The following is a 13,253-nucleotide window of genomic DNA, read 5'->3' on the forward strand; positions in this document are numbered from 1 at the left end:
AAGCAAAATACCAAGACGTGAGGCGCAAAAACTTCACATCTCGATCTTAACGAAACACGGCAAGCATTTGCAAGGCTTGCTTTTTGCGAGCTGGGGTGATTTTAGCGGATGGATGGGTTTGGAACGGCCAGTGTGGATTTTTCATGCCTAGTACAAGCGAAGGTGTTGTGTGTTTTCTTGTATGCGGGAGGGGAGTGGAAGTGCTGGTAGATACCATCTTGTTTAGCTGGGGTCTCTTGTATGGGTGGGATGGTGTTGCTGCTGTCTTTTGGCTAGGGGGATGAAGGGGGTTATGTATGAAATGTCGAGACTCTTCACATCTACGTCTGCTCAATTGTATGCTTCGCATGTGACTGTATGCACACCACTGTAAGACCCATCCGTGAGAATACATCTGAGCCAATGGACGGCATCTTAATGCACCTTATCGTCCCCGAATGCTTCTTGTGGCAAGAGATAAGGCAGACTGCATCCAAGCGATATCTCTACCCTCTCCATCCTTCCAAGCATTCGGTCTCTCCCATCGTCCCCTGACGCTCTGCTGATACAATGCCTGCTCCCCTCCGAGCCTGGTGTTGTGGTGGCAGAGATGCACGTGTTGATCAACCCCTGGCATCACACAAATCGTGACGTAGCGAGCTCCGAACTTTGCACCTGCCGAGGGAGACAGCTGCGTCGGATGAGATCGTCCACCAGTGTCAAGACAGGCAATTTTCATCAAGTAAGCACTTTTGGGAGCTGAGTTGTTTCTTTGTCTTCCTCACATTGTGCTACGTTGTTGTGTCTGCACGTCGACATACAATTGGGACACGGTCACAAACACAACCGAGAACAACCGAGCGAAGCCGGCAGCATGATGAACCTACGAGCAAGCATCGCCAGGGCGAGAGTCGTGGCTGCTCCTCGAGCCATTGGCGCGCAGCAGAGGGGGTTCCAGAGCTGCGGGGTGCTTGCGGTTGGGAAGGAGAGCGCTGTTCGTACGTGAGCCCCATGAAGCGGTGGCCCGAAGCCTGCAGGGCCGGCCACGAACGGGTGGGAAGAGGAAAGAGTATGGCTGGCTAACAGGAGTATACAGACGAAGAAGGCCGCGCGGAAAAGGTCGAGGCGCATAAGCAGGACCAGCTGGAGAAGCAGAAGCAGGGCAAAGGGCACTGGAAGGATGAGCTGGCGAGTGACAGCGAGAGCATAGTAAGTGCTGGCTCCTACATACCTCAACCTGGTGGCTGCTGCGCGGTCAATATTAGGACGAGGTATATGCTAGAATCAATCGCTGATAGACTGCATAGATAAAAGCAGACCGCGACGACATCGATACGAAGCAGACCATCAGCGAGCTGCAGAAGGAGTCGGCAAAGGCCGCGGAGCGGGAGAAGAAGGGGCAGTAGAGGACAACACCAGAGAAAGGCGAGCTGGCGTAAACTGGCATGAAAAGCGGCATGGGTCTCTGGGAAACATTGTAAAACAACAAGCTGTGGATCTTCTCTTGGAGTATACAGAACAGTGTAATGCAACATCAGCAAAATCGGATGTCAAGGCGGCACTACGTGCGCTCTTGTATCGCTATATCGCTGCCGTACCGGTGAATCACATTTCGGCCGCCAATGAGCCAACGGCGAGGTGAAAAGTAAGAAGCCCGTGGGTCTACAAAAAGCTGTATCATGCGAAGTCGGTACAAACATCAATGTTTTTATTGTATGCCTATCAGGACCTTGCCTATTCGAAGCTAATACACAGCTTCCCAAAGTGCTTCTGATCCCACATATATTGGTAAGCATCTTTGGTCTGGTCGAGTTTGAAGACAGTGGAGTCAACCACGGGCTTGATGTTGTTCGCCTCGATCGCCCTGTTCATCTCCTCGAACTGCATCCTGGAGCCGACCAGCAGACCTCGGACGGTGCAGATGTTCATCAAAGTGTCCAGAAAACCTGGCGCGTCCTCTGCCTTGCCGCCGCCGAGGAAGCCAATGATGCTGATCACGCCGTCGATCGCGATGGCTTTCAGCGATTGTTTCATCGACGTTGGACCACTGACTTCGACGACGTGCTGGACACCCACGCCGCCTGTGAGCTTCTTCGCCGTCTCGCCCCAGTTCTGGTCTTCCTTGTAGTTCACGACGTGGTCCGCCCCGAGCTCCTTCAGCTTCTTACCCTTCTCTGCTGACGAAGTGGTCGCGATCACGCGTGCGCCAGCTGCTTTGGCAAATTGCACAGCAAAGATGCTCACCCCGCCCGTGCCCTGCGTCAAGACCCATTCGCCAGCCATGAGCTTCTTGCTCTCGAGCCCGTATAGCGCGTTCCAAGCCGTCAAGCCGGCGCATGTGAGCGTCGAACCCTCTAGGAAATTGAGGTTCGACGGCATGGGCACGAGTCCAAGCTCATCAAATGCACCGTACTCGCGCAGGGTGCCGTCGACCACACCACCGACGCCGCCAGCCAGAGATTGTGCGTCCAGGGAGCCTGCGATATGGCCCTGGTTGAAAAGCGTCAAGACTTTGTCGCCCTTCTTGAACTTCTTCACCTGTTTGCCGACCGATTCAACTATTCCTGCGCCGTCCGAGGCTGGGACGACGTTGTCGCTCACGCCGAATGGGTATTGGCCTTTGGTAATGATGAGGTCGCGGTAGTTTAGGGAGGCGGCGTGGACTTGAGCCAACATGTCAGTGCTTCCATAGGCACGCTGTGCAATGGTGGTTGGCACTCACACTTTACCAATACGTCTCTGTCGCCAATCTGAGGCACTGAGGCCTTCTCGTTGAGCTTGAGGTCGTCGAAGCCGGACTGGCCGGCTACGGTCCATTGCTTCATTGTCGTGGCCATAATGATGTTTTGTGAGAAGCAGCAGATCTGAAAGACTTGATACAGAATCGCAAGAAGAGTATAAGGTTGGAGACGAGCACTACTTATCCTCTTCGCCTTTGCATCACATCCTTCGGCATTTGTAAGGCAGTCTTGGGACGACCCTGTGTCAACACGAACTTCCCAGGGTTCATCGTCCCTCGGTGCGTCTACCACCACCTGCAGCTGCAGTAGGCTCGCTGAAATGACGTTTTCAATGGAGCTTGAGCAGCCGTGGTTCGATGATGCAGAGGTGAAGTCTCACAGCACACAGCTCAAACGAAAACGATTCCGCCTGATTCCTAAGGCACCATCGAGTTTTGGCCGAGATATGTCCGGATGGACTTCATCCCTTCTCGTGCCAGCACATCGGTGACATGCCAGCATGCTCCTGTATCACCAACATACAATACATAAACCGCACCGGCATACGAAATACAACCGCACCAACATATTATATATATACGCCACACCAACGCACCATGTATAAGCCACACGACCATGCGATACATGTATATAAACTTGACTTCGTCATGTCTCGCTGCACAAGTACCTAGAAGAGCACATCATATTTAGAAGGGCGTTCGTCAGCTGACCCAATCGCAGGAGAGTCTGAAGACGGCCCTTCTCCGCACCATGGGCGTACCATTGACAGCTGATTGCACGATCTTCGAATTCCGTTGAAGCTACCATTGATTTGCCCGAGGATATGACCAGCACATGGGCGCCCATAGCAAGCTGCTGGGCCAGTACCCACCTGTCGATCAGCCGGCGTCTTAAAAGGCTTCTCACTTTTATACTCATCTCAAAGACCTGTATAATTCTCTCGTGCCTCTTGGACTGCCCGGAGGTTCCTCAATATGCAACTACAGCACTCCAACCTGCTGTCGGAAAGCCGCTCTGCCGCATGTCGACGATACCGCTTCGGGGGGATACGATGGCGGCAGGATTGGCGAAGTACAAGCTATGCGGCCGGACACTTGCCTTCCACGTCAGGCCGTTTGAGCGCGAATGGGTGTGAGCTGCAGGACAGTGATTGCGCACGAGCTCGCAGCATCACGAGTCCTTGCCATCCTGAGCCATACCTGCCATACCGGAGATCAAGGCTATGGGATATACACGGGAACAGCAAAGCATCGCCTCTCCACATGGAGAGTCAGCAGACACGGCACGGCGTGCCACAATGCAGCGGATTCCTCAGTCCATACTGTCTTCCTACGATATGCGTAACCTATACCGGCCAGCAGTGCCGCGAAACAGGCTTGACAGGTCGCACACGGCCTTGACAGCACTGTAAAATATACACAGGTCGACGGTATACCGCGGCATTGACATCGCGCAAACTACTCATGTATGCCTCATCTACACATGACTTGCGGGAAGTCTACGACATTCTATACCGGCTATCGACGCACTTTCTGTGCAACGGCGTACAGTCATGGAATATATCAACTTCAAAAATTGCGGTGCCGACATTCGTTCCTGCTCCGACATCTCCCTTCAGTATCCGACCATTCAACACCATATTTCAGCGCCGCCGACAACTGCTATTCCCTGCCGGTAACCCAAAACCACCCACACAATCGTTAAATGGACCCGAACCAGCTGCCGCAATCGGCCGGGCCGTATCCTGAGGAGTATGTCAAGACCTGCAGTCCTTCTAGATTGGCCATACTGACAGTGACTAGGGGACTCCATGGTGGTTTCGACGAGTATGCCCTCCCGGATGACCATGCAGACCAGCCAGGATCGTGGCCAGCCGATTCACTGCCGGCAGCAACTCAACATCAAACTTCCGCAATATACAACGGGGAATATTTGCTGCAGGACAGCAACGCAATCGAACACCTCGAGCAATTCGCCTTTCTCGCGGACCTGCCCTCCGCCACACAACAACTTCCGTCGACTGGCACGAGCAATACGCAGCAACGCCAGCAGTACCACAATGAAATATATGGCCCAGGACATCCGGCTCAGCCTCAGTACCAGTTCATGCCCAACCCGCAATACGCACATCCACAGAAAGCAGATACGAACTTTGGATATCAACAGGGCCAGAACAGCCACCCGAATACACTGTACACGCAACATAATGGATACACCGCCGCTGCCTTTACTCCAAGCTTGGCAGGGACCCTGCAACCAACGAGGCCAGACCCTTCTAACACTTCTTATAACTACCCGAACTTCGATGGCTCCCAGCAAGGCACGGGCGGCTTGCCATCTGGGAGCACGAACCCGCCAATGGTGCAGCAACCAGGCTATCCTGCGTCAACTCGGAACATGCCCAACTATTCTGCCGGTCTTGACCAGGTCCCGGTCGGGACAAACCAGTCGCTCTACGAGAGCGTGAGGGTTCCAGAAACTGGCGATGCAAGAAACTCTTTCAACGCCCTGGAGCAGACCACTCTATTAACACAAGCCGAAGACGATGAAGATCGTTGCCCGGGGAAGTCGAAGAAAGGGAATCCGTGCTCGAAGCCGGCAGTCCCGGCCAATATACTAAGGCTATGCGCCCGGCATCTAGACATATGGCACGGACAAAACGCTCCCAACGCTGTGTTTTTCCTGTCTGCCGACATCTCTGGTTTTGCTGAGGCGAAGAAACTCATGTACCCACAAGTTCACCCGCTGCGTGGCCATGAGCATATGACTCCGACCGACTGCGATCGCCACGCCGACCCAGTGGTAGAAAGGTGGCTCACGGCTATAAATACGCCTTGGCGCTCCGACTGCCGCAATCCATACAACGACTTCTATCTCGCGCAACAGAAGGCCCTCAACTACAACAAGTGGAAGCGTTTCAGACCTGAGCTTGCAACCATCCGCTGCTACCTGATGTTCAAAGCACTAGCTGTGCTATACACAGGTGGCGAATCCGTCTACCCCAGGGGCGGCGATAACGACGGCTACGGAGAACCGGAGGCAAAGCTGACGTTCTGGGAGCGCATCCAGAGGGTTGAGGAGATCATGACAATCAACAAGCGTGTTTGTTTGGACGTGCTTGCGGGCCGAGGAGTCCTGGCGTTCGTGGAATGTCCCAATAAATACGAAAAGCGCAAGTTGCAGAACAAGAAGAGCAACAAGAAGAAGAAGGAAAAGCAGGAGCTTGGAGAGGAGGAGCAAGCGAGAAGAGAGGGAGAGCAAGCGAGGGGAGAGGGAGATGGAGGCGAGAGTGATAGTGATGGCGATCTGGGCGACGAGGAGGAGAGCGCAGACGAGGAGGACGCAGACGAGGAGGGCGGCGACAACGATGTGACGCGGTTGCAGCGAGCACCTACCGCAGACATGCAGGTAATGCCGTCGACTGCGGAGTCCGCTCCATCAGTCGTTGGACCCGCAGCGGGCACGAGGACGAGAAAACGGGCCTTAGCGTCATCTCAGGCGAATGCCAGCGGTGGTCAGCCTGCGAGGAAGCGAAAGCGTGCTGCTGCGGCTCAGGCGATTTCTGCTTATCCTGCACCTGACGCTTCGGCGAGCAATGGTCGCAAAATCAACAAGCCGAGACTTGCACCGAACCGGAAGCGTCAGCCAGCGCCCGAGCCAAGACCAGCGGCCACCGTGCCTCCTACTTTCGCTGGTGCTCCGCTTGCACCGGGGTTTCAGCATCCTGGAACCCTGGGCCACGGCTATTATCCCACGCAACAGCATCATCTTGCCCACGACCAATGGCCCTCAGCTCATGCTCCTCATTACGCACAGCAGCAGCAGCATGTTCCGCAGGACCAGGACATCTCCAACCTCCTCAACTACGACTTCGGAGATCTAGATTCTCTTTTCAGCTCACACGCACCGCAGCAGCATGGTGTGCAAGGTGAAGAGACCTTACGAGGTGAAGAGATCTTACACTACGGCCCTAGTGGAGATCCCGAGGGCTTTCGCGAAGAGTTCGCGGATTGGCTTGACTTCGAAGGGTATCTAAGAGGCAACAAATAGCTTGTCGGAGCGGGACTTTTTGGCACGATCTGGCTGGTCCAGAGCCAAGCTGCGTTGTATTCGCAGTATCTGCTGATCCTGGGACTATTGCGAAGAGACGATAGGCGCGTGTAGGCGGAGCTGAGTTGGAAGGGTGGCCGCAAGCTGCATAGCGATGTAGCAACTGGACATTGTCCCAGAATATACGCTGTTCAGAGCAAATCACCAATATCACATGAGAACCTTTTTGAATATCACAATGTGTGTTTTGGATGCAAAACGTTGGTTCGTGATAGCAATGACTACATATACTGCCAGCAAACTTCGATGACTACCTCGAAGCTATCTCTCGCAACCAAGAATGAATGCCGAAATGATGCCGTGCAAAGTAAGCAATCAAGCCATTACCACTGCCCCAAAGCAAGCAAGCTCCCACGCTGCCCCAACACCTTCGCTGATATAGCCCATACAGTTCCCGGAAGCAACGACAACACCCCCAAAACTCCCTTATCAATCACCACAGCCCGCACCCATTACCACCCCTCCCCCCCTAGCACGTCCACACTCACTCCCCCCCCTGCTCCCTAACCTGCCGCTGAAACTCCGCAACATGCACCCTCGCCTCCCTCTGCTGCGCCCGCACCGCCTCCCTCTCCGCCTGCCGCTGCAGAATCGCCTGGTGCTGCTGCCTAAGCTGCTCGAGGTTCTGCAGGTTGCGCTGTTGGAGTTGCTGGACGTCTCGCGGAGCCGGAGCCGCGGCGCCGTGGGGGGCGGCGTGTTGGTGGATGATGTTGTTGTTGCGGTTTTGCAACAGAGCTTGCTGCATCGCTTGCTGCTGTTGCCGCGCCTGCATGGCTTGCTGCATTGGGAGGTTCTGCTGGAATTGGGCATCTCGTTGGCGAGGAACTGGGGGATCGAGGTAGTCTGGGTAGGCGCCGGGGATGGCTTGTGGTTGGTGGCGGAAAGGGATGTTCTGAATCGGATTGTTGGCTGCGTTTTGCCCTTCTCCTGCTCCCAGGCCTTGACCTCCTGCGTTCTGCCCGCCACCAAGCCCCTCCAAGTCGCCAAAGTCGAAGCCGTTCAAGTCGTTCATGCCGCCGAACAGATCGTCGAGCACATTGTCCTCAACCCGCTGCGGCTGGCCAGGGTAATACTGGTCCCAGCGAGGAGCCGCCGGCTGCGCAGGTGGGTTGAAGCCCAACACCGGGATGTAGCCCTGAACATGCGCTGGCGGCTGTGCTGGCGGCTGTGCAGGGTTATTCCAGTTGCGTAAAGCTCTATGTCGAGCGGCTCCCCTGGCAGCTTGTTGTGCGTCTCGCTCACGGACGCGCGCCCTTGCACGCTCAAGTTCGGCATCGAGAGCCGCTCGACCGTCTGCTCTCCTGTAGGCGCCATGAGCCAGAGGCTGGTGGACGTATGGCTGGTAATGTTGTAATTGGGGCAAGAAAGCACCTCCGGCGAGGAAAGGCGCAAACCCTGCATTGACACCGCCGGCTTGCTGGACCCGATCGGCCGCGGTCTGCTTGACGGCATCTGATACCTTGATCTCAAGGTCTTCTGCTGTGACGTCCGGATTGTCCTCCACAACCTGTGCGCGCGCAGCAGCCTCTGCTTCTTTGACCTCCCGCTCGTGCCGCTCCTCAACATTGTCGTAGAGAGGGCAGAGTTTGGATTTAGAAGAAGATGCACCCGCATTCGGGCGCGTAGTCTGGTCGAAGTGGTTGTAGTCATGGACATCTTTCGAGCAGACGTAGCACTGCTTGTTCCCACAGCTGTTGCACGACATCTTGTTGCAGCCGTAGTCCTTGATGAAGGTCTTCTTGCACTTGTTGCAAGATCGGATGAGCGCCGCGGTCATGGCCTCCTCCACCTTGTGGCGGCTGTTGATCTTGTTGTCTTTGGCATGCTGTTCGCAGGTGATGGGGATATGCGTTATGGCCTTGCAGCGCCGGCAGCTGACCTTCTCGCATTCGGGGTTGGCACAGCGGAATTCGAAGTCTTCCTCGATGGGCGGCAGAATAGCCTTGTAATCGCAGAAGGGACACTCTTCGAGGTCGTCCAGTCCAGCTTCCCGAATGGCTTTCTCCTGCTCCAGCTGAGACAGCTTCTCCAGTAACTGCTTGTCCGAGAGCAATTTAAGCTGGTTGCCGGCAAACCCAGCGCCACAGCCTGCCGTGCAAAGGACGTTGCAGCGAGACTCACCCACCTCGGTCTTAATGTACGTGAGGGCACAATCAAAGCACAAGAAGTGGGCCACTGATCCGTTGCAGTGAATCTGGCGATTCATCGGGAGGTCGTCGAAACAGGCTGAGCACTCAGCAGTCTCGCCAGCTGCAATAGCCCGGTCCAGATTTTCCCTTTCAGCTATCTTCTTCGCGTCCTCTGCAGCCCTGTCCATCTTGACGCACACCATGCGTGCGCGAGCAGCGTTCAGCTCCTCCAGTAACTCAGGCCAGCCGCAGTTCGTGGCAATGGTATCGGCATCAGCAATCTGCCGCTGCGACGGACGGCCCTTGCCAAAGCGGCGTACATCATCCCTCTCGCTGTCGTCTTTCTCTTTGGCGAGTGCAGTGAATGCGTTGTACAGATGTCGCTCGGTGGCAAGCTTTGCGTTGATGTACTGGACCGGGATCTCCGGAAACTCTGACTTGAGCATGACCTGCATCGAACCTTTGAGGAAGTTGGGTACAGCAGCGCGGTCGGCTTTCTCCCATTTCTTGAAGTCGATCCCATCGATGCTGTCCTCCCGCTTCCGCTTAAGAGCCCTCTTGCCTTTCTCCTGTTTGGGGTACGATTCGCTAGAGACCAGCTGCTCAATGATGTTGTCTAATCGTGCCCGCCCAGGCAGAACCTCATAGTCTCCTTCCCGGTCGAATGCTGTGTAAAGATCGATGACGTGATCATGGCTGATGTCTGGGAATATGGCAAGAACTTGTTGCAGACAGGTATCCTGAGTGACTTCGTCGTCGTCCATGTCGATATCCATCGGATCGTCGTGGTCATGGGCACCAGTATCCAAGTCGGCGCCGTTAGCGAGCGCAAGGGCAAGTTGCTCGTCACGTGCTGGATCCGTTTCGAACGCATTGAAATGGTCATGCTCGGCCGGCTCGTCCGGGATGAAAACAGGCTTGCCATCAATGTAGATGTATTCGCCTGCGACGGGCGCGTCTTGCTGCTCCATTTGAGGTGGTTCCGGGGACGCAGTTTCAACCTTTACAGGAGGAGCGCCAGAGGGGTCATTGTAGAGAGGGGCATGTATGCGGCGCGCCGGTGAATTTTCCCGTTTGATTGCTAGGGGCGGTGTGTCTGGATCTGAGTCTTCGTCATCGCTCACCAAATTCACCACCTCTATTGGCTGGGAGCGGCGTGCCATAGTGTCGGCAGTGGGTGGAGGTGAATGAGCGGGAAGCACCGCGAGTGTTCCAGAAGAATGGTTGTTCAGTGCCCAAAGAGGAATGGAAGCTGCAGCGCGGTGTCGCACTTGAGGTGAAGAGAGAAGGAAGGAAGACGAGGCTGCAAACGAAGGTGGTGAAGATTAATGCCTGAAAGTGGCACGCAAGGGTGAATGGGTGGCTCTCGAGTGATGAGACCGGCAGCCCACGCAACTTGTATCAAAGTCGACGGCGGAAGGTAGGAGATGACGTGAGGGGTTCATAGTGGGAGGAAAAGTCGGTGGTGAGCTATCGCAAAGGCTGTCGCTTCCCTCCGTCTGGTAAGTTGGACGTGTGTGGTCAGGAAGGCTGACCCAGCGCTTCGGTGCTACCGAAACGGCCTCCACGTGTAAATCGCTTGACTAAAATCTCAGAGGGAAAGGACTGACGCTACCAGCGCGCCGTAAGGAATCTATTCGGCAGTTACAGCCTGCGAGAAGAAGAAGGGTCATCTCGTTGGAAGATGTGTTGTTGGTAGATCTATGGCGTCTATCTGAGGTATGTAGGCGACGTGTGGGGTAAGGAGTCGCTTCCGCGCACAGGCCTAGAACAACTAACTCTACATGTGTCCGTACCTGGCTCTACGTCGCACAACATCTGATAAAGGCATATTATCACGTTCGACATGGCTTCAATACGAATGCCGACCTCGTGGCCGACTCCTCGGTGGCGCCAGCGTGTTGGGACGATCAATCATGACTCGCGAGTTCGCAAGCATTCGGACCAAAGCGATGGCAAGCCAGCGACAAGCTCCCGTACCACGCGACAGAACACGCCACTGCGTCGAGACAGGACAGGTCCGTTTGATGCCTGTGCGAGCTAACAGCATGGCCATCGATGTCAGCATGAGACCTGTCGCTTGCTTGGCCACCGATGTGACCACGACGTTCACAGAACACGTCGCAGCGCGTCGAATGCCCACAACGCCGGCGTTGCAGCTTCGGAGTTCGCTGCTCGACGCTTACACTCGGCAGAGCTGGTCAGGCCTTTTCAACGAAATGCTCGATTTCCATTGGACCATTCACGTAATGGATATATCAATCTGACTTGTCCAGGTGATCGATTACGAGCCTACAAAGTCGTCAGGTCTCCAGTGAGAAACACCTGATGAACATCTCGCGGCTTTCAATGCTTAGATAAAGGTGATAGAGCCGCAAGAATCGGAAGATAGACAACATGGGCTCCATTGGCGAACCAAACGGCCATGTCGAATTACCGGACAAGGAGTCCTCAGCGATCCAACTCGTGATAGCAACCCCGGATGAGTACAGGACTCAGCAGGAAGCGAACAGCACAGAATGGCGTGGCGCCCTGTCACTGGAGGCTTATCTGCGACGTGAAGTCCATCTCGCGAACACTTCTTTGACGGAGGACGGCGGCTTGACTTGCTGGGCGTTGGTCTATCAGCCTTCTGCAGACCGAAAGCGACAAGTGCTTTGCGGCTGCGAGACGATCCGAAAGAAAGCTCTGGTCTCGCAAAATGGCAAGGTGGAGGAAACAACAGCTCATGGCGTAGGGAGCGTGTTCTGCCCACCTGCACATCGGGGGAAGGGGTACGCTGGACGGATGATGGCTGATCTGGGAAAGCGATTGCAGAGTTGGCAAGCAGAGGAGTCGAGGAGGGTACTGTTCAGTGTTCTCTACTCGGATATCGGCAAGCAGTTCTACGCCCGAAACGGCTGGCAATCATTCCCGTCTTCGCATGTGGCTCTACCGCCTTCGACAGATACGAAGCAAGACCTGCCATCTGTCAGCAGCCTGAAGTCCACAGATCTGGCTGAGCTGTGCGCCATCGACGAGAAACTCATCCATGCCCGGCTGTTAAAACCAAATTCCAAGCGTTGCGAGGTTGCCCTTGTTCCAGACACCAGCGCGATCCGGTGGCACCACGCGAGAGAGGAGTTTGTGATCAAGGAGCTCTTCAACCGTGACCCTGACGTCAAGGGCGCGGTCACTGGCGAGGTGGGGTCGCGGGTGTGGTGCTACTGGACTCGTGTCTACACCAATCCTCAGGAAGAAGCTCCCAACACGCTGCACATTCTTCGACTTGTCGTTGAGGACGAGAGCTTCTCGGACTTTTCGCCTGCTGCTGCGGAGCAAGGTTCGAGTCACAAGGCCACGCGAACCGTGAAGGCGATTGCGAGCTTATTCGCTGCAGCACAACAAGAAGCTACAAAGTGGGATATGAAGGAGGTGCAGATCTGGAACCCTACCTCCACCACGCTTGCTGCAGCGCAAATGCTGGAGTCTACGGCGGTCGTTCAGCATCGGGAGAACGAATCCATCGCCAGCTTGAGATGGTATGGCGAGGGTTCGTGGGAAGATGTGGACTGGATCTGCAATGAGAAATATGGTTGGTGTTGAAGGAGTTCACCCACAATGACTTTCAGGCGCAAAGACGATAGACAGCCTCCGCGGGCTAGATTCCCGAAGGAACACACACCCACACAGCACGTTTCACGTCGTTACAATAGTGCTACCGTTCTGCAAGTCACACCCTTCAGCTGCCTCTGAAACGCAGGTTGTCCTGCTGGAAGGACTCGTACGATAGTGAGATAACGATGAGCGAGTGGTGAGATGATCGAGCCAGCGCGGTGGTGGTACTGGTTTCGCATCCTGCTGTGTACATGACAATCACCACCGCAGGCACATTAATGAATCCATCACCTCCTCTTCTGTGTACATAGATAGCTGAGCTTTTGACTTTCATGATCCTTTTTTCTGTTTCCGCCCGCTTGCTATCGATCTCCAGCTTTTGTGTGTGGGCTGCCCCGCTGCTTCAACCAACAACCTCGTATTGACCTCATCTTCATTCCCTTTCACCTACGACGCCAATCCTTCTTCCTCCTGCACGACATCCTGGCGGCTCGAACCACCAGAGCCAGCCTCGCCACCCAGGACCTAAGGCACATGTAGCGGCAGCCCGCCCTACTCAGAGTTGCGCCAGTCTCCGCTTGCTTGTTGGCTCAGCCACAGCAGGAACGCAGTCCTCCTCCGCCGGGCCAACAACACCTCGCAGGCTCTTGCTGCTGCCACTGACCTCACTCGCTGGCCCGCCTCGTGACGCTCGTGT

General features: G+C 55.2%; 5 protein-coding genes across 5 annotated transcripts; 3 read left to right on the top strand and 2 right to left on the bottom strand.

Annotated features, from left to right (window-relative positions):
• Positions 1 to 856: 856 nt before the first annotated feature.
• Positions 857 to 1,385, top strand: LTR77_008995 (uncharacterized protein; the record flags this gene model as incomplete). Its single annotated transcript, XM_064806224.1, has 3 exons — positions 857 to 977; positions 1,076 to 1,188; positions 1,287 to 1,385. 3 exons carry the CDS (start codon positions 857 to 859, stop codon positions 1,383 to 1,385), a joined length of 333 nt encoding a protein of 110 aa, XP_064655550.1.
• Positions 1,386 to 1,713: 328 nt separating this feature from the next.
• LTR77_008996 (uncharacterized protein) lies at positions 1,714 to 2,816 on the bottom strand (the record flags this gene model as incomplete). Its single annotated transcript, XM_064806225.1, has 2 exons — positions 1,714 to 2,642; positions 2,702 to 2,816. 2 exons carry the CDS (start codon positions 2,814 to 2,816, stop codon positions 1,714 to 1,716), a joined length of 1,044 nt encoding a protein of 347 aa, XP_064655551.1.
• Positions 2,817 to 4,424: 1,608 nt separating this feature from the next.
• Positions 4,425 to 6,770, top strand: LTR77_008997 (uncharacterized protein; the record flags this gene model as incomplete). The annotated part of the gene is made up of 2 exons (XM_064806226.1): positions 4,425 to 4,471; positions 4,523 to 6,770. The coding sequence occupies 2 exons, from the start codon at positions 4,425 to 4,427 to the stop codon at positions 6,768 to 6,770; spliced, it is 2,295 nt and encodes a 764-aa protein (XP_064655552.1).
• A 544-nt stretch (positions 6,771 to 7,314) lies between these two features.
• LTR77_008998 (uncharacterized protein) lies at positions 7,315 to 10,122 on the bottom strand (the record flags this gene model as incomplete). Its single annotated transcript, XM_064806227.1, has 1 exon — positions 7,315 to 10,122. One exon carries the CDS (start codon positions 10,120 to 10,122, stop codon positions 7,315 to 7,317), a length of 2,808 nt encoding a protein of 935 aa, XP_064655553.1.
• A 1,234-nt stretch (positions 10,123 to 11,356) lies between these two features.
• Positions 11,357 to 12,544, top strand: LTR77_008999 (uncharacterized protein; the record flags this gene model as incomplete). The annotated part of the gene is made up of 1 exon (XM_064806228.1): positions 11,357 to 12,544. One exon carries the CDS (start codon positions 11,357 to 11,359, stop codon positions 12,542 to 12,544), a length of 1,188 nt encoding a protein of 395 aa, XP_064655554.1.
• Positions 12,545 to 13,253: the final 709 nt, after the last annotated feature.

Source organism: Saxophila tyrrhenica, assembly GCF_035928015.1.
Source record: "Saxophila tyrrhenica strain CCFEE 5935 chromosome Unknown scaffold_16, whole genome shotgun sequence".
In the NCBI taxonomy this organism is placed as follows: Eukaryota; Fungi; Ascomycota; class Dothideomycetes; order Mycosphaerellales; family Extremaceae; genus Saxophila; species Saxophila tyrrhenica.